Here is a 22,134-nt window from a genome sequence, read left to right as displayed (position 1 = left end):
CCCAAAGTGCTGGGATTACAGGTGAGAGCCACCATGTCCAGCCCAAATTGCCAATCACCTTCTGACTGTAAAATCTTAATGTCCTTTTCTATCCTCCATCCTCTGTTTGTCCTTGTTAGATATCTCTACCATGTTCAGATTTCTTCCCTCAGTTCCCCCCACCTCAGAGGCTTGCCTCTTCTCCAGAATTCCCTCTTCTTCCCACCCCTGCTCAGTCACTGGTCTTCCTCACTTGGCTGCTTCCTCCCTGCTCCAACCATCTCCCTAATGAATGCATTGCCTTCCCAGCATCAATAGGCTGATGGCTTTCAAATCTCCCTGGCTGCTCCAGCCAGTGACAGGCCCCCTTCTCAGCAGGCTGCTGGAGAACTCTGCAACTCCCTCATAGCCAACATGTGGAAGTGCAATTGATTATCTTTTATTCCAAACACCTCTAACATTTTCTTCATTTCTTCTCTGTTCCTGGCATCAATGTCCACCCCGTCACCAAGGCCAGAAGTGACAGAGTAGCCCCAGATTTCCTCCCTGTCCTCACCCATACCCCCATACCTTCTCTAGGTCTCTCTAACATATCCCCTTCTCTCTGGCCTCCAAGATCTAATCACAGTAATACATATAATGTATAACGATCATGTTTTTTCAAAGCCTCAACTTTAAACTGCCCAGCATTTAGTTCTCGTTTCACAATAATCTGTCTTCCCTTGTCTGCTGTCCATCATCTGCCTTTAATCTGTCAACAACTCTGCAACACATTCCACCCCCAACCCCCATTAGGTTTTCTTTACTTGTTCTATCATTCTCCTGCTTCCTTCCCATCGCCTGCAGAACGCCTAAGTCCCTGAGCATTAACAGAAGGCCCTGCATGATCTTTTCCACTTACCTTTCCAGGTCTCATGGTTTAGCTGTAATGAGTTACTGGCTAGCCTCCTCTTTCTTGTCTATCAGACTATTGTAGTTTAATTGTTTGCTCATTCATTTGACAAACATTTATGAGGTACATAAATACTGTGCATCAGATATTGTGAGAAGCTTTAGAGATTCCATACTAAAAAAGCACAGCCCTTATCCTCAAGGAGCATATATCTCGTGGCAGACAAGGCATTGTGATGATGTTCTTATGACAACGTGCAATAAACAGTTGTCAAATGAATGAATGCATGCACAAGTAAGTTGCTCTCCTTATGCCTTTGTTTCCTCATCTTCAAAGTGTAGATAATAATAGTTTCTTTTTCAGAGGGTTGCTGTGAAGATTAGATGAGTTTGTAGAGTGCTTGGAGTGGTGTCTGCACATAACAGTGTTGACAGTGTTCCTACTTAACGTGCCTTGAGAATTCTGTAGAGAGTTATGTATGAGGGCTGTCTAGACCAGCTTGAGGGGAAGAGGGAGGGAATCAGAGATGTTTTCTCCAGAGGGAGGGAGTAATACCGTAAGCAGGGTCTGACAGCCCGAGTTAGACAGAACAAAAGAATGTAAAAGGATAGCCCAGGCAAAGAAAACTGGGAGAGTATAGGGTGCAGATAGCACCAGGATGATACAGTGAGGTGCATTCAGGGAGTTTTAAGGTAAAAATGAGAGGATGACAAGAAATGAGGTAGGAGAGACAAACTGAAGCCATATTGTAAGGGATTTTCCTTCCATGTGTGATAAGCAGTAGGAATTTTACTATGAAGATAAACTATCGCTTCCAATTGAGATAGTGAAGGGTTTTAAGCAGGCAAATGAAAGCAGCATATTTCCATTTTAGAAAGCTCATTATAGCAGCTCTGTAAAGGCACCATGAAAATAGGAGCAGAAAAATCATGAAGGAGGATATTTGGCAGCTCCCAAAGGAGGCACTGCTGGGCCCTGATGTAAAGTGGGTCAATGAGAATGGGAAGGAGGAGATAGATGGTTCTCCTCTCCCTTTTTCCTTTTTTTTTTTTTTTTGAGACAGAGTCTCACTGTCACTCAGGCTGGAGTACAGTGGTACGATCTCGGCTCACTGCAACCTCCACCTCCCGGGTTCAAGCCATTCTCCTACCTCAGCCTCTCGAGTAGCTGGGATTACAGGCCCGTGCCACCACGCCCAGCTAATTTTTGTATTTTTAGTAGAGACAGGGTTTCACCGTGTTGGCCAGGCTGGTCTCAAACTCCTGACTTCAAGTGATCTGCCTGCCTCAGCCTCCCAAAGTGCTGGGATTACAGGCATGAGCCACTGCGCCTGACCTCCTCTCCTTTATTCTTAAACGTCACTGGCCATTCAGGTCTAACTTCCTGGGATGCCTTTCCTAACACCTTCAAGCAAACTTAGCTGCCTCTGTGATCTATAGATCTGTCATTTGTATCTTAGCCTGTGAGTTCCTCAAGAAGAAATGGGTCCTTTTCACTTTCATATCCATATTTAGCACTGTGAGCTAGGACAGAGGTCTTGCGGGTGTTGTATACAGTTTTGCAGAATAATGACTTTCGGCCAGGCGTGGTGGCTCATGCTTGTAATTCTAGCACTTTGGGAGGCTGAGGCTCCTGAGGTCAGGAGTTCAAGACTAGCCTGGCCAACATGGTGAAACCCTGTCTCTACTAAAAATACAAAAATTAGCCAGGTGCAGCGGCATGCACCTGTAATCCCAGCTCCTCAGGAGGCTGAGGCAGGAGAATTGCTTGAACCCGGGAGGCGGAGGTTGTGGTTAGCCAAGATTGCGTTGTTGCACTCCAGCCTGGGTGACAGAGCAAGACTTTGTCTCAAAAAAAAAAAAAAAAAAAAGAAAAAGAAAAAAAGAGTTTCAACTAATGTTTTATAAGAAAAGGGATTAAGATTACAGACTCTCTAAGACATAACGAGTACATTTTCTAATCCTTTTACTTTTTCAATATGTTTAGCAAGCAGTACAGTCTTGTAATAACAGATATCCTCAGGATCCACAGGAAAAAGTTCGCTTTGCTTGAATTGTTTAATTAAAATCAACAAATATACTGAGCATGTTAAAATGGAAAGGCACGGTGCTGTGATGTATGGTGACTACAGTTGTTTTTCCTCTAATAAATATATTAGATATTCCTTATCCAATATATAAAAATGATTGCATGATAAAATGTTACTTTATTTGAGGAGACAATTAATGTTTTAATTAAAAATAGATAAGGCCAGAATAAATATATAGTTTATAGCATTAATTATTTTCCTTATTATTTCCTGACAGTAGGAAGCCATCACTCTTGCACTCTTGTTAGCATTATTTTTCACTTTATCTTGGATAGATTGATATAATTTCAATGAGTTATATGCTATTGAAAAGCTCAGTGTTTTTCTTCTGGTCCTGGGCTGTACAGCATTTTTAATAACATGCACACCTACCATCGTGTAAATCATGTTCATGTGTAATACTATTATAGAAGGCATTTTTCTTTTCCTCACTGGTTGAGAGGTTTTTCCCATTAGTTTTTCTTGGCTTTTTCTTTTCATTTTAAATGAAAAGAATAATTTGCCTCCTCCCAACCCCAATAATTCATTTATAATAGAAAAGACTAAAAAATTTAAGGCTTAAAAGAAATTAGTTTGTAGACAATGGTAAGTGTTAATAAAATTAGACATTTCTTTTTCTGACACTATAAATTTTCCAGGATATTAATGCTCACTGCTATGTGGTATTCTATGTTTGCTGTAATGTGAGCAATTTCATAGTCTGGAAGAAGATTTGTATTATGATCGAATTCTCGAGCCTACCTACAAAGGCACAATTTAATATCTGTATTCTCAAAAGTCACAGGACAAAAATCTGTTAAACCCAGGAATACTGATAGTATGTTTGAAACTATAACTAGAATGAAGTTTTAAAATTCAAGAACTATCTGTGTAAATAATCAGGATTTTGCCATTAATAATCATTAAGCATCATGTTACTTAGATAAAGTCATATTATGATACATATAACTAATAATAAATGGTATATTCTTAGGTATTTCAAAAACTGATATAATTTTTCCTCATTTCTCTCCAAAGCCCATTAGATATTCTTTAGCAGAGAGATAATTAATAAAAATTTCCTTTAAATTCAATATTATAATTCTAAAAGTTAACAAATTCCCCCCAATGTCATTTTAAACAAAAATTAATACTATACTTACAATAAACAATGAAAATGGCATGACATTTACCAAGACCAACATCAAATGTTTTCATTATCAAGATGCTGAAATCAAGGAATGTATGTACGGCTGAGACAAACTTGTATTCAATCTATGAAGATTTTTAGAATGACTTACATGGTAAGCTCTACGTCAGCGTCTGGGGAACCAAAGCCCCTTAAGGCATAGTCCCCATACTTGAGAAGCTCAGTCTGTCTAGGGCAACACCCACCCCTTTTCAGAGAAAAATTCTCTATGAAGTGGTAAACGCTATAATGGAAACACAAGGTAGGGTGGAAACTCAAGGGACAGGGGGAACAAATGAGCATCGGAGTGTGGATCCTGGTTTTAACTTTTTCATTGTGTTGTGTTTGTGTGTGCATGTGTGTGCATCCCAGTCATACATATCTGACAGTATGTAAAATTTAATCTAAATCGATACAATGTCTAGCCACACAAGTCTGAAATAGTGCACACAGTTGAAACAGACCCATAGATACTGTACACAAAATCATGTATAATATGATCAAATGTTAAAAGCAATAATCAGAAACATTTTCAACAAAGCTGACAAGACATTTAAGTGGTAAATTAAGCAAACACATTCTGTAGAATTTAACAATTACGACTAAGATTTGTACTTCCAGAATAACTAAAGGTAATTCATTAGAAAAAAGTTATGAAAATAAATTTTCTTTTGCTTACACTTAGTATCTTCAGAAGTCTATAGATCTTTGTTAGTAATTACTAAATAAATAATTATTAGTGATATGAAGGGTCAATACTTAAATTTTTAAAGCATTATGATTAAGTCATCATAATGAAATGCTTACTTGGTATGGAACATAGGACCTATCATGAATAGTTTGGACGTAACACAAACAAATCAAATATGACTCTTACCTCCTTGTTCACACAACTGCTGGGCTAAAGCATCTTTGAAAATAACCTGGCCCCGGTGTGTTGCTGTAGCCCTGGAAACAAATAGGAAAGGGTTAATTCAAATCTTGGAATATGTCTGGTGAAAATGTATTTTTAAAACTTTTTTAAAAAGCTTACTCTTAAACTTTATTGTGTGGATATGATATTTTTAATGAGTACATCAGAATGGTGATATAAATAACAATGGAGTGAAAGCTTAAACCAAGACACCTGGGTTGAGGACTGTCTTCAGGTTTTACTATATAAAGACATTGTAACAGTTGTGAGCTTGTTCCGAAAACAGCAGATGTGAATAAAGCCTATAGAATAAAAAGGATGGAGAGGAGGCTTATTAAAATTTCTTCTTCAAGAGACCTTGATATAAAATGTTTTGTGGAGCAATATTGATATTAATACTGGAGAAAGATGCTCTTACGGTACTTTTTTTCTGAAATCAATAGTCACTGTAACATATAGAGACAGAGAATTACATTTTTAAAAAGTATTTTCTTAAAAAGAGGGCTATTCAAAGCTTTCATAATAAAATCTGTCATAACAAAATAAAACCATATGAAGGAGATTCACTATTTGAAGGCGATGTGTATCTTTTACCTCTTCTAATCAGAGCTGTGCACATGGATTGATGGAAAAAAAAATAACATCCTTGCAGCAGATGTGTTATTCAATGGCTATAATAAAAAATGTCCTATTAAGGGAATAATTATGCTTTATATATGAAGGGTTTTCCCTTAAAAAGAATCTTGCTGGCGCAAAATGTATTAAACAAATTTGAAACAGAAAATCATGTCTCTTTAAGAAACTTGATTTTAGAAAATAAGCCATACACAAAACCTTTTATAGTAACAAAATAATTAGCATGAAATCTTAACTTCAGTTTTAACCAAAACCATCCTAGGGCAAAAATAATTTAACTATCATCTGCTGAAGACGGATTATGTACAAGGCACTGTACTAGCTCACGACAGGGCCAAGTTTAGGCTATGTATTCCCCCTTGATACGTGTGCCCTTCCTTTGGTCAACATCTTGTTGTTTGCTGGGCCCAGTAGGGCTTCCTGGCTCCCAACATTCCTCGCTGTGGCCCATGTGTGGATGCATATTTCCCCTCTCTTCTGCAGACCTTTCTGAATTCCATCCTGATTGAATTGTAAGTAGATCCCAGTGTCAGTACCCCTGGAACCAACTCTCTGAAAGTAATCTGATGAATTAATCCATGTTGAAGTGTTAATGGGTGATATCACTTCAAGCTAACATATTTCAGCAGTGAAAGTATTATACCTTCACACACACACACACACACACACACACACACACACACACACAATGGCACAATAGTGAGAGTTTTGAATGGTGGAAGGGAGATATAATTCGAGAGAAAAATCATTGGGTGGCCTTCAACTCACACCATATGTGAAGCCTATAAGGGGTATCAGCCCTTGTTGTTGCATATTAATCATTATCAAAATTACACATAAACAGATGCTACCATTCTTTTTATATATTCACATATGTTTATAGGTTTTCCTTTGCTTTCAGAAAGCTGAAAATGAGAAGAACTAAATATAGGGCCAATCCAAGCCATAAACGTGGCCTAGAGGCTCACTAATCAGTACAGATTTTATGACCAGAGGGAACACTGTAACTTTTTTACTTAAATACACTGTTCAAACCCATCAAGCCAAGAGCGTCTGAGTTTACATATACTTCTAATAACAACACAGTGATCACCAACGTAGAATTTTAATGTGACATTTGCTTTGGAAGGGACACATTTTCTGAAATTACTAACCACCAAGAAAAGTCCTACGACACGCAGTGTTTAAATAATTGTTTGTTTTAGTTGTCTTCTGGTTGTAAGTATAAAATATTCCTATCATAATATTTCTTCTTGGTCCACAAGCCTAGCTGTCATTGTGCCAGCCTATGTCTCATGATCACGATCAGCCAAATTATCAAAATAAGATCCAGGTAACAGAGGTTTCACCTTTTCTCTAAATATCAGATATACCAACATCTCTTAGTCACTTTACAGCATCTCATGAGGAGTTCACACTGTTTTCCCCATTACTCAGTTTCCTCAGATTTATTATTTGTTGCCTTCATTAATATTCTTACTTCTGCTATTTTGGTTCAATAAATACATCTCATAAATTTCTAAAGAATAATGATAGAGTAACCAAACCTGAAGGAACCTTGAAGATCAGCTAGTCAAAACGTCTTTAGCAGTGGTACTCATTCTTCAAACAAATACGGAATTCGAATGACTAAAAGACAGGAGCCCCAGCTTTTGAAGTTGTGGGGCTCCGCACTACCTATTTCCCAAATCTTGCCGTTGTGCTTCTCTGGAACTCTTAGGGTTTAAGGGAGCAGAGTTTGAAAACCACTAAACTGGTCTAATTCTTACAGCATATGGATCAGGAATATGAGGCCAGGGAGGATATTAACCTACTGGAGGTTACACAGCCCATTAATGGCAGATAAGATCTGATTTCAGGTCTTTGATTCGAGGCCTTGGATCCTTTTCCTTGCATCAGCTGTTTTCCAGATGTGTTCCACAGTGATGCCCTAGGGGTCTCCATGAGAGTCAAGAGAAGGAGGGGCAACAGCCAGTGTTCCAGGCACCAGCCAATTCAACCACACTGTCTAAGCTTTATATGTTCTAATTAATTTATTTTGTTTAAAGAAAGGGCTCAGCAAATAAAAGCTGGCTTGAGAAGCACAGCATACCATGTGCTCAATGCCATTATCTGAGGTACCCTGCTTGGAAAAGTAGAAGTAGTAATAATAACAGTGGCTGGTATATATACCTACTGTTATTCTAACAACTATTATGAATTGAAATTTACCCCTAGGCACTGTTGTAGGGCTTTGCATAAATTAACTCAATTATTCCTGTCAACGGCCCTACAAAGTAGATATTCTTATCCATTTTTTCTGGGACACAGAACTATTGCATGATTTACAAATGTCACACAACTGGTGGTAAAGCCAGGATTAAAACCAAGGCAGTTTGAGTGTAGAGTCTTTGCTTTTAAGCATTACAGCAATATTTCATTAACCTGGTTCAAAAATATGATGGTAGCTTTCAGTCTCTTTTCAGAGGAAGAGCCTGTTTTCAGGGCCCAATTTTCTTGTTTCTTTCTTTCTTTCTGTTGAGATGGAGTCTTTCTCCGTCACCAAGCCGGAGTGCAGTGTCGCGATCCTGGCTCACTGCAACCTCCGCCTCCTGGGTTCAAGCGATTCTCCTGCCTCAGCCTCCTGAGTAGCTGGGATTACAGGCACGTGCCACCATGCCCAGCTAATTTTTGTATTTTTAGTAGAAACGGGATTTCACCATGTTGACCAGGATGGTCTTGATCTCTTGATCGAGATCGGCCTGCCTCAGCTTCCCAAAGTGCTGGGATTATAGGTGTGAACGACCATGCCCAGCCCAGGGCCTGATCTTTAAAGAATTGTCTTCTCTGACTTGTGATCTCTACTCCAACCCTTCAGGCTAAAGCTGTTTTAGTTAACCTCCTTTTGGACAAACTTCTTGTCATTTCCATTGGAAGTCTGGCCTCTTGGGCAGCAACTCCTCGCAATTTGTCTTTGAAAATACCATTTCTCTCTCTTGACCCCGTCTCCTGCAGTGTTCTGTGAGCCCCTCAAATTCTTTTCAACTTTTTATTATTTAATATAAAATCTAAGACAAGATCCATTAAATGTTTATTTGCATATGTATTTATTCTTCACCTAGCACATAGTATTTGTTCAATTTTAAACTTCCTTCCATTTTATAGGTTTTAATTAATCTTTTTTTAAAAAATGTTTTAACATTTAAGTTACATGTGCAGGTTTGTTACGCAGGTAAACTTGTGTCATTGGGGTTTGTTGTACAGATTACTTCATTACCCAGGTATTAATCCTAGTACCCATTAGTTATTTTTCCTGATCTTCTCCCTACTCCCACCCTCCACCCTCCAATAGGCCCCAGTGTGTGTTGTTCCTCTCTATGTGTCCATGTGTTCTCATCATTTAGCTCCCACCTATCAGTGAGAACATTTGGTATTTGATTTTCTGTTCCTGGGTTAGTTTGCTAAGGATAATGGCCTCCAGCTCCATCCATATCCCTGCAAAGGACCTGATCTCATTCTTTTTCATGGCTGTGTAGTATTCCATGGTATATATGTACCAAGTTTTCTTTATCCAGTCTACCATTGATGGAGCCCCTAGACTTCTATCAGCTTACTATAGTGCCCTTTCTACCCTTTGTCATATTTCTTCTAATGAAGACCTCTTGCATCTTCCTGTATGCTACAGCCATAAGATTACTGGATGATGTTCTCAGCCATGCTGCTGCCCAAACCCTGGAACATATGTGGATACCCAACACACACATATGTGCTGACAGATAAACATCATTTGCATCATCTTCTTTCCAAACCCTTAGAACTCTCAGATAACATTTTAATCTAAAACGATCCTACCCTATAGGAGATGCATTGTTAGTATTTTTAAAGGTCTGCATATTGGTATCTTATCTTGGGGAAAAGAAAGAGCAGAAGCCCAAGTGACCAGCAATAACACAGGCTCCCTTGCTTTATCCCATGAGCCGTCTACACTGCTCTCCTCAGGGTGTGATTAATGTCAATATGGGAAGCCTATTTGAACATATTTAGAGCTGTCAAATAATTCATGGTGGTTTACCCACAGAATCACAGCATTTATTTCAAATCTTCTATGGAAATATATATATTCTACTATATAAATATATATTATATATTCCAAAATTGCTAAAAGCACAGTAACTCAGAATTAAGTCTCTAGAGGTCACGTCCTCCAATTTTTAAAATTACATTGACAGATAAAACTGTATGTAAAGCTGTGTATTAAATCTAGCTAATTCACATATGCGTTACCTCCTATAGTTATCCTTTTTGTGGTAAGATCCACATCCACTCTCTTAGCATTTTCAAGAGTTCAATACTATAGTCACCATGTTGTGTAAGAGATATCTTGAACTTATCCCTCCTGTCTAACTGAAATTTTGTATCTTTTGACCAACATCTCCCCAACCACTCCCCAAACCACCCAGCCCCTGGTAATCCCCATTCTACTCTCTACTTCTATAAGACCAACTTTTTTAGATTCCACCAGGTCCTCCAATTTGTAACACACAATACCTTTTAAAATAAGAATACAGAGCTATGGAATATGGTGACAAGCCTGATTCATTTCCAGAATTGTTATTTTATGTAATTTACAGCTCTCTCTGGGGGAAGGTCCAGCACGCTGATGGTGTTATTAACTATGTTGGTACTATTTGCACTTAATTTTACATAATTAGAAATATTTTTTCATAAGAGTTTGGAAAATATCCTCATTGTTCACTGTTTTGGAAAGTAGACCAAGTTTCTTAAACATGTTTCTAATAAGCACTTATCTTCTTCTTGGGAGATGCACAGATCTCTAAGTCTAACTTGCCAACAAGAGCCCCTATGTTATTACTTATCATTTTAAAAGCTCTATAGATTCTCCAAAATGAAGAAAGTTCATTATGATCATCATATTCAGTGCTTGAAAAAGCATTTGTTATGATTTTTAAAAAGCCTGTGATATTTTCATCTTAACTAAACAACAGAGTAACTGTATGCCCAAAGCTGTTTTTTGTGTTTTTTTTTTTTTTTGAGATGGAGTCTCGCTCTACCCAGACTGGGGTGCAGTGGCGCGATCTCGGCTGACTGCAAGCTCAGCCTCCCGGGTTGTCGCCATTCTCCTGTCTCAGCCTCCCGAGTAGTTGGGACTACAGGCGCCCGCCAACACGTCCGGCTAATTTTTTGTATTTTTTTTAGTAGAGACAGGATTTCATCGTGTTAGCCAGGATGGTCTAGGTCTCCTGACCTCGTGATCCGCCCGCCTTGGCCTCCAAAAGTGCTGGGATTACAGGCATGAGCCACCGCGCCAGGCCATACCCAAAGCATTTAAGAATTAACTGTGCAGGCCGGGTGCGGTGGCTCACGCCTGTAATCTCAGCACTTTGGGGAGGCCGAGGTGGGCGGATCACGAGGTCAGGAGATCAAGACCATCCTGGCTAACACGGTGAAACCCCGTCTCTACTAAAAAATACAAAAAATTAGCCGGGCATGGTGGTGGGTGCCTGTAGTCCCAGCTACTCGGGAGGCTGAGGCAGGAGAATGGTGTGAACCTGGGAGGCGGAGCTTGCAGTGAGAGGAGACTGCTCCACTGCACTCCAGTCTGGGCGACAAAGCGAGACTCCGTCTCAAAAAAAAATAAAAAAAAAAAGAATTAAGCGTGCATTGTGCTGCCATGCAGTGCTGAGGTATAGTCTCTGCAAGGAGAAAGGCCAGTGACAGAACACAGGTGCCACTTATGAGCTTAATGACTTGGGGCAACTTCTTTAATCACTCTAGGCAACAGACTCCCTATCTGAGGACAGGGATAACTTGGAATAATACCTATTACTTCAATATATTAATATTCACTCTTAAGATACTTAGAGTCTCTCAACCTAAACAGATTTCAAGCTTCTGGAATAGGAATCAGTAGCTAAAAAGAAATTGTCCCTCATAAGGCATCGGACATAATGATTTGAATATATGAAGGAATCAGAGCTATTTATATTTTTGATTTATATTTATATTAGATTTATATTTTTCACTCCATAATTTGCTTACCATGTATTGACATCCAGTTTACAAAGAAGGAATACAAAAGTATTTTAACACAGTTGCTATAATGCCTAAATTCCCAAGTGTATTACTATTTCTTGATTTCATGAATCAATTTGCTCATAGATTAACATAAAGAATCATACCATTTGGTTCATTGTTAAACCTACGACAATGCACTTTACCTCCAGGGGTGGGCTACTTTTTCCACCATTTTCTACTGCTTTGTCAATGAGGTCTGGTATGTTAGTGACTTGTCCATTTTACAGCTGGAAGAGCATTCGTTAATCAGCAATCTGAAGTTAGTCTTGTGTAACTCAGTATGCCTGTGCCAAGCCACCCTTCAGGAAAGGTAACTAAATATGTGGAATATGAGGGAAAAAGAGTTGATCTGAGTTTGGTAAATCTGATCTTCAAAGGAATCAATTTTCCCTTTAAAATTCTTACCCTTTATATCAGCAAATTACAGTACTTTCTTTTCTCTCTTTTTTTTTCTTTTTTTTTTGAGACAAGGTCTCACTATGTTGCCCAGGTTAACCTTCAACTCCTAGGCTCAAACAATCCTCCCACCTTGCCCTCTGAACGTGGTGGGATTAAAAAGCATAAAACTTACAGTGCATTCTAATTTGGGGATATATATTGATGTTTATCAAAATAAGAAAAAAAACTCAAATGCTTCAAAACCCATAAAAAAGAGAAATGAATAACTTCAAGGAGTAATTATTTTTGTTAAACTCTCAACTTCAACTATGGCAAAGTCATTGCAAAATAAGCAAAGGATTGCGTATGTTTTCACAATGCTTTTGCTATTCAAAGCTTTACTGACCTAACTGTTTTTATAGTTACATCTTTTATTCCTAAGCCACATAATTTTTTTTTCTGTCAAATGTATAAATACTTTATCTCCTTGAAAACAACAAATTTCAGTATTAATGTTCATTATCCAGTAATCACAAAGTCTATGTGTCCTTAAAGGCTACCAAATAGATGGTTTAACCTTGATTTGTGATCAAAGTATACTTTTTATTAGCAAGAGAAGGAACATGCAGATGAAATCTTTTAAGTATGGCAAATCAATGAATGGTTAATAGTAACTTAGCTTTCTTCCAAAGTGATTCAGCAAACTCCTGAAATGGAGATGGATGGAGGGTTTATGTTCATCTGACAGTATTTGTTCATCCATAGTATTGTATGTATTCAGTCGCATGTACTGTGAATTCTTTTACTTAAAGTGTTTTTAATAACATCACTAAATGATTTTGCATTGAAATAAAGAGTAATAATTTTGGTGAAAAACACTTGGTAGTTGTAGGATATGTAATACCAAAGAGAAGCAGACATTTATCTTTGGCAGAGTTATATATCTCTTATAAATCACCAACGAAGTGAATCTGGGGAGGGAAGATAGCAGATTAAACCACATTTTATTTTGTCCCTATGCAGAAGAATGACTCGTCTAGTAAAAATAAAAAGGGACAAATTTCTCAGGATTATCACAAAGTTTTAAAGTAAGGGGATGCTGATTGGACTGATTTATGTATCAAGAAGGATCACCAATAAGGTGTCAAATGTGTCAAAATTTCCCAACTCACATTTAGGATCAACTTTAATTTCCAGGAATATGTAATTTATTTCAGGAGAAAATAACTTTATGAATTAAGCCAAATGAGAAATGCAGACTGAAAAATTCCTCAACAGCCCTCACCTACATCAGTAACAGGTGAAATCCTCAGAGCAGCCCAGCTAACAGTGATCTGGTGTAAGCATGTGAAGCCATCTACATTTCTAAAACTGAATGCAGCAGTGCTGTCTACCAAGAGTGAGTGACTTTTTATTGTTTAAATTTAAAATGGCTTTATTTGGCTTTTATCAGGAATTTCCTGATTTTTCCTGGTTCACAACTAATGGATCCTTGATTATGAACAACAGCAAAAAGGATACAAGTTTTCTTAATAAAAAGATGATGTTCTCTCTGCCTCTCCTAATAATTATTCAACAAACCATTATGAATTATGAATCTGACGGGGTGTTAATTGTTAGCCCGCTTTAGGTGCTCACATTTCTTACCTTGGCCCTGTTGGCATATGATATAAACTCAGCAAATATTCTTTTTGAATTATGTCTTCTTTGTTATGTTATGTGTACTCTAGGCACAGGGATTTTGGTCTATTTCTTTTTTAATATTTTACTTGATAATTGACATAAAGCACCCATGCAGTAAATATTTGTGAAATGGGTGAATGATTAATGTATGTTACACTTGATACAGAATGTTAAATGCTTTAAAAAGTAACCAGCAAGTTATTGCATAAGAAACACTATGAAAAAGATGATTAGATGATAATAATAGTCAAGACAAACATTGTTGTAAGATGTATCTTGGAAATCAGTTAACAGCAAGAACAGTAAAAGTAAATAAGCTGATGTATTTGCTTTATTATCACAACACATTTCATCATTTAACATATTCCAGAGTTTCCTTAAACCAACTGTATTCTGGAAATGCCTTCTAAAACGCTAAAATAAAAACGCTTTCCATATCACCTTTTAAAATCATTAAAATTATTTGAGAGGCTCTGCTGTTTTAAACACCTTTTAATTAAGTAAGCCTATGGTCACTTGTCTCAGAGGCATTCTTAGGCAAGGCAAGAATAAAACTGAAAAAATGGCATGTTAATTCCAAAGAAAATCCTAGTAAAAAATAATCTTTTCTGCTGGATATGAATTAAAGAGTCTGTAAATTTGCTGAAAGATGTATGCAAAGTATTCAGGTATCACCTTTAATTGGACTCAAAGAAAGAGTACTAGTTTCCACAATAGAAGAAGGAGTTTTGCTCTAGGATGGGCATTCATTACCTCCATGATTTACACTGTGTCACTTAACTTCTGTGTGTCTTACTTTCTTAATTTATAAAATAAACTGAATGGACTGAATAATTTTAAGGTTCAAACAGCAGATCTGGAATCAGAGGATGTGGGTTTGCACCACAGCTCAATGATTTATGTTGATCTCATATGAGTGGTAATTCTCTGAGATAGGACCAGAAATGTTGTGCTATTTATTTTCAGGGCTGTGATGAAAATCAAATGAGATCAACTCTGTGAAAATACTGTGGAAAATATAAGGAATTATGATGATGATGTCTGGCTGGTCACTTCAGAATACAGCAAAAAACTGAAAGGGAATTAAAGGAGCACGTTCTATAGGATTTAAGATCAAAAGCTATTTTTGATCTTAAAAGGAAAAAAAGGGAAGACTGTAAACTCCAAAAATTTTTTTGACTATTATGAAGTCAATGAAAGCTCCAATAAAGGATAGGATTTCTAACCTAGTTAATTAATCATAACAAATTAGGACAATAATGGTGTACTCCTGCAAAGAAATCCTGCCAAAGTATATACAAGTGTTGCTTTGAAGGAAATAAGTTGTAAAGCAAGCCTCTACTAGGGCATACAATATTAAAAAACTTTTTTCCATTATAAAGGTAACTTATACAATGAAAAATTTTACATACATAAAAGTATTAATGAGAAAATAAAATTACTCATATTCATGCTAAGGAGAGACAATCACTATTCATATTTTAGTAAATCATATACCCTTGTAGTTTTTAATATTAATATAAAGTTGTTTAGAAAATTGCTTCCCTAAACAGCTGTTTTCTATTAGCTTATATTTAATATTTATTATAAATAGTTGCCATGTCATTAAATACTTTTCAGACAAGATTTTTAAAGGTGAACCCATCAGTGTGCTGTATTCAGGAGACCCATCTCATGTGCAAAGACACACACAGGCTCAAAATAAAGGGATGGAGAAAGATTTACACAAGAAAATGGAAACCAAAAAAAAGCAAGGGTTGCTATCCTAATCTCTGATGAAACAAGACAAACAAAAACTTTAAACCAATAAAGATCAAAAAAGACAAAGAAGGGCATTACATAATAGTAAAGGGATTAATGCAACAAGAAGAGCTAAGTATCCTAAATATATATGCACCCAATATAGGAGCACCCAGATTCATAAGGCAAGTTCTTAGAGACCTACAAAGAGACTTAGACTCCCACACAATAATAGTGGGAGACTTTAACACCCCACTGTCAATATTAGACAGATGAATGAGACAGAAAATTTACAAGGACATTCAGGACTTGAACTCAATTCTGGACTAAGCAGACCTAATAGACATCTACAGAACTCTCCGCCCCAAATCAACAGAATATACATTCTTCTCAGCACCACATAGCACTTATTCTAAAAGTTACCATATAATTGGAAGTAAAATACTCCTCAGCAAATGCAAAAGAAGAGAAATCATAACAGTCTCTCAGACTACAGTGCAATCAAAGTAGAACTCAGGATTAAGAAACTCACTCAAAACCTCACAACTACATGGAAACTGAACAACCTGCTCCTGAATGACTACTGGGCAAATAATGAAATTAAGGCACAAATAAATAAGTTCTTTGAAACCAATGAGAACAAAGATACAACATATCAGAATCTCTGGGACACAGCAAAAGCAGTGTTTAGAGGGAAATTCATAGCACTAAATGCCCACAGGAGAAAGTAAGAAAGATCTAAAATCAGCACCCTAACATCACAATTAAAAGAACTAGTAAAGCAAGAGCAAACAAAATCAAAAGCTAGCAGAAGACAAGAAATAACTAAGATCAGAGCAGAACTGAAGGAGATAGAGACATGAAAAACCCTTCAAAAAAACTAATGAATCCAGGAACTGGTTTTCTGAAAAGATTAACAAAATAGACAGACCACTAGACAGACTAATAAGAAAAAGAGAAGAATCAAACAGACACAATAAAAATGATACAGGGGATATCACCACTGATCCCACAGAAAGATCAACTACCATCAGAGAGTACTATAAACACCTCTACACGAATAAACTAGAAAATCTAGAAGAAATGGACGAATTCCTAGACACATACAACCTCCCAAGTCTAAACCAAGAACAAGTCAAATCCCTGAATAAACCAATAACAAGTTCTGAAATTGAGGCAGTAAATAATAGCCTACCAACCAAAAAAAGTCCAGGACCAGATGGATTCACAGCTGAATTCTACCGGAGGTACAAAGAGGAGCTGGTACCATTCCTACTGAAACTATTCCAAACAACAGAAAAAGAGGGAATCCTCCTAACTCTTTTTATGAGGCCAGCATCATCCTAATACCAAAACCTGGCAGAGACACAACAAAAGAAGAAAATTTCAGGCCAATATCCCTGATGAACATTGATGTGAAAATACTCAATAAAATACTGGCAAACTGAATCCAGCAGCACATCAAAAAGCTTATCCACCATGATCAAGTTGGCTTCATCCCTGGGATATAAGGCTGGTTCCACATACGCCAATCAACAAACATAATCCATCACATAAACAGAACCAATGACAAAAACCACATGATTATCTCAATAAATGCAGAAAAGGCCTTTGACAAAATTTAACACTGCTTCATGCTAAAAACACTCAATAAACTAGGTATTGATGGAACATATCTCAAAATAATAAGAGTTATTTATAACAAACCCACAGTCAATATCATACTGAATGGGCAACAACTGGAAGTATTCCCTTTGAAAACAGGCACAAGACAAGGATGCCTTCTCTCACCACTCCTATTCAACACAGTATTGGAAGTTCTGGCCAGGGCAATCAGGCAAGAGAAAGAAATAAAGTATTCAAATAGGAAGAGAGGAAGTCAAATTGTCTCTGTTTGCAGATGACATGACTGCATATTTAGAAAACCCCATTGTCTTAGCCCAAAATCTCTTTAGGCTGATAAGTAACTCCAGCAAAGCCTCAGGATACAAAGTCAATGTGCAGAAATCACAAGCATTCCTATAAACCAATAACAGACAAACAGAGAGCCAAATCATGAGCAAACTCCCATTCACAATTGCTACAAATAGATTAAAATACCTAGGAATACAAGTTAAAAGAGATGTGAAGGACCTCTTCAAGGAGAACTACAAACTACTGCTCAAGGAAATAAGAGAAGACACAAACAAATGGAAAATCATTCCATGCTCATGGATATGAAGAATCAATATCGTGAAAATAGTCATATTGCACAAAGTAATTTATAGATTCAATGCTATCCCCATCAAGTTACTATTGACTTTCTTCATAGAATTAGAAGAAAAAACTACCTTAAATTTCACATGGAACCAAAAAAGAGCCAGTATAGCCAAGACAATCCTAAGTAAAAATAACAAAGCTGTAAGGGTTACACTACCTGACTTCAAACTGTACTACAAGGCTATGGTAACCAAAACCACATGGTACTGGTACCAAAACAGATATATAGACCAATGGAACAGAACAGAGGCCTCAGAAGTAACACCACACAAATACAACCATCTGATCTTTGACAAACCTGACAAAAACAAGCAATGGGGAAAGGATTCTCTATTTTAAAAATGGTGCTGGGAAAACTGGCTAGCCATATGCAGAAAACTGAAACTGGACCCCTTCCTTACACCTTATACAAAAGTTAACTGAAGATGAATTAAAGATTTAAACGTAAGACCTAAAACCTGTCGGGGGGTGGGGACAAGGGAGGGATAACATTAGGAGAAATACCTAATGTAGATGATGGGTTGATGAGTGCAGGAAACCACCATGGCACATGTATACCTATGTAACAAACCTGCACATTCTGCACATGTGTACCTATGTAACAAACCTGCACATTCTGCACATGTGTACCTATGTAACAAACCTGCACATTCTGCACATGTATCCCAGAACTTAAATTATAATAATAATAAAAAAATTCCACTGGATAGCTATATCAGTTTCTTTATTCTATTGTTGTTGGAAGTTTACTTCTTTATAATTTTAAATAATGAAGTGTATAAACCTTTGACCCTATCTCTTGCATTTTAAGATGTATTTCCAGGTCTGGGGTAGTCAAAATATGGGCATAAGCACTTAATGCTTTTGTTATGAACTTCATGTTTGTGTCCCACCCTCCCCCCTCCAAATTCGTATGTCAATACCTTAACTCCCAAGGTGATAGAGTTTGGAGATGGGGTCTTTGGGAGGCTGATGAGATCATGAGGGTAGTGCCCTGGTCACAGGATTGGTGTCCTTTTAAGAGGAAAATAGGCCGGGCGCAGTGGCTCACGCCTGTAATCCCAGGACTTTGGGAGGCCGAGGTGGGTGGATCACGAGGTCAGGAGTTTGAGACCAGCCTGGCCAATATCATGAAACTCTGTCTCTACAAAAATCAGCCAGGCATGGTGGTGTGTGCCTGAAGTCCCAGCTACTCGTGAGGCTGAGGCAGAAGAATTGCCTGCATCTGGGAGGCGGAGGTTACAGTGAGCTGAGATCCCGCCACTGCACTCCAGCCTGGGCGACAGAGCAAGGCTCTGTCTCAAAAACAAAAAACAAAAAAAGACAGAAAGAAAACAATTCCATTTATAAACTCATCGAAAAGAATAAGGCACTTAGTCATAAATTTGCCAAAAAAGTGTAAGACTTGTACAAAACTACTAAACACCATTGAAAAAAAGAAAGATCTAAATAAATGGAAAAACATCTTATGTTCATGACTTAGAAGATGAACTATTAAGATGGCAATACTACCCAAATGGATCTATAGATTCAGTGTGATACCTCTCAAAATCTCAGCTGGGTATTTTCCAGAAATTGATAGCTAATTCTAAAATGTAAATGCAAGGGGCTCAGAAGAGTCAAAATAATCATGATAAAGAAGAAAGCTGGAGGACTTGCACTTCCTCATTTCATAATTTACTACAAAGTTACCATAATCAAGACAATGTGATACTGCCATAAAAACAGATGTAGAGATCAAAAGAACAGAATTGAGAGTCCAGTAGAAAACTTTTACATTCATGATGAATTTTTGACAGTCAGGATAATTCCACGAAGAAAGAGGTCTTTAAAACAAATAATATTCAGTCAACCAGATATCCACATGCAAAAGAATGAGGTTAGACCCCTACCTCACACTATATACAAAAATTAACAAAATGAATCATAGATTTAAGTGTAATATAACGAAAACTGTAAAACTCTTAAAAGAAAACATAGGGATAAATCTTCATGATCTGATACTTGGCAATAGTTTCTTAAATCCTCAGCATTCATTTGGTGAATGCAAACAAAGGCAAAAGAAAAAATAGATGAACAGAACTTTACCAAAATTAAAACCTTTGTGCCACAAAGGATACCATTTAAAAATTAAAAAAAAAAAAAAAAGACCCACAGAATGGGAGAAAATGTTTGCAAATCATATATCTGATAAAGAAATAGTATCCAGTATATGTGAAGAACTCTTTACAACTCTATAAAAAATGAGCCTAACTCAATTTAAAAATGGGCAAAGAATTTGAATAGACATTTATCCAAAGAAAAAATACAAATAGTCAATAAGCACATGAAAAGATACTCAACATCATTAGTATTAGGGAAATGCAATGAAATGAAATACCATTCTACTCTCACAAGGTAGACTAAAAAAAGACAGACAATAATAAGTGTTGACAAGGAAGTGGAGAAATTGTAATACTCAAATATTGCTAGTGGGAATAAAAATGGTACAGCCACTTTGGAAAACAGTTTGGCAATGCCTCAGAATGTTAAACATTGAGTTACTGTGTGACCCAGCAATTCCACTTGCAGTTGTATACACAAGAAACACGTGAACACATGTTCACAGAGAAAAAAAAATGTATACACAAATGTTCTCAGAAGCATTATTAGTAATAGGCAAAAGTGGAAACAACCTAAATGTCTGTCCACAGATGATTGGCTAAATGAAATGTGGTATATATCCATACAACAGAATATTATTCAACCATAAATGGAAATGAAGTACGATTCATGCTACAGTATCAACAAACCTTGAAAATATGCAAAGTGAAAAATATCTAGTCAGAGAAGCCTATATATTATATGATTCCATTTGCATGAAATGTCCAGAATAGGCAATTCCATAGAGACAGAACATAGATCAGTGGTTTCCGGGGGATGGGGAGATGGAGAAAGGTAAACTGACAGCTAATGGGTGCAGGGTGTCTTTTGGGGGTAATAAAAATGTTATAAAATTTTTTATAATTGTGAAACTGCGGATATACTAAAAGTCACCTAATTGTATACTTAAAAGGAATAAATTTTATGGTAAGTGAATTATATCACAATAAAACTGTTATTAAAAAATAAAATGGAAGTATATTCTGGAAGGCTGTAGATAAGCTAATAGGAGATGGAAGCATAATAATACTGGGGACAGTCTGGTGTGTTTTGGGGTCATCTGTTTTTTGAGACTGATATTATAATGGACAAAAAGATGTTTTTGTTGCTTGAAACATGCAAAGAACAAAACTAAATTAGTATTTTTTAAAGACTGCTATCCTTCAATGCTTCATTAAAAAGAATGCAATAGGTGGCCCAAGGAAACTATAAAGCCTCAAATTGCAATGAAATTTCAATTAAACCAAAATTGAATTTCTATATATTGCATGCAACTTTGAGCCCAGGGAGAGAATAATTTTTCTTTTGCAATGTATAAGTAGTTCTTCTTTTACCTGCCTCAGGACACATTTAGATGAAAGAAAACACATTAAATTATTGATGTAATGATTAATTGAAAGTCCCTTTAAATTATCTAGCATATTTATAGCAAAGCCCTTTGGCCCCACTCAGGCAAATACAACTCTTACAAGTATATTCCAAAGCAGTCATGCGTACCACGTTTTGATAAATTAAAGAATTGAACTAATCAAAATGAATGCTGCAGATGTTGTCTGGATTATAGCTGATTTTATTCTGTGCCCTCCTCACCTAGAAATACACTCCCTTAAGTCTACATAGAACCATAATTAGACTGACTCTCCTCAGTGTTTCATGAAAATTCCAGCATTGCCATGTTGCTAAGCATCCAGGTGATATTCCTGGTGATTATTACCAGCTCTGTCACTAGTAAATCCAATTTTAGAATAGTAAAAGTTCCAGCACAAGTCTAATAAGAAACTTTAGAAGTTAGTGAAAAACAGACAGTGACCCTAGCAGGTGCATTTTCAGGGAAAGCAAATGGAACAAGAGATGGGAAAGGACAGTCAGAGTGACAGTGGTTGTCATGGGTAGGACAAGTGAACATTTTGCTAAACAGAATGCTGTTTCTTTATTTGAGGCAGAGTCTCGCTTTGTCATCCAGGCTAAAATGCAGTGGCACAATCTCAGCTCACTGCAGCCTCTGCCTCTCAGGTACAAGTGCTTCTCGTGCCTCAGCCTCCAGAGTAGCTGGAACTACAGGTGCACACCCATATGCCTGGCTAATTTTTGTACTTTTAGTAGAGATGGGGTTTTACCATGTTGGCCAGGCTGGTCTTGAACTTCTGGCCTCAAGTGATCCACCTGCCTCAGCTTCCCAA

General features: G+C 37.1%; 1 protein-coding gene across 1 annotated transcript in view; it reads right to left on the bottom strand.

Annotated features, from left to right (window-relative positions):
- RELN (reelin) overlaps nucleotides 1–22,134 on the bottom strand; it is a 538,867-nt gene that overhangs the window by 310,781 nt on the left and 205,952 nt on the right. Inside the window, exon 4 of the mRNA XM_011985112.1 lies at nucleotides 5,006–5,076. Coding sequence (XP_011840502.1) covers nucleotides 5,006–5,076 — 71 coding nt within the window. The remainder of the gene's footprint in view (nucleotides 1–5,005; nucleotides 5,077–22,134) is intronic.

This window comes from Mandrillus leucophaeus, unplaced genomic scaffold (assembly GCF_000951045.1).
Source record: "Mandrillus leucophaeus isolate KB7577 unplaced genomic scaffold, Mleu.le_1.0 Scaffold1068, whole genome shotgun sequence".
NCBI lineage: Eukaryota > Metazoa > Chordata > Mammalia > Primates > Cercopithecidae > Mandrillus > Mandrillus leucophaeus.
Note: the sequence above shows the minus strand (reverse complement) of the source record. Positions and strands in the feature narration are given on the sequence as shown.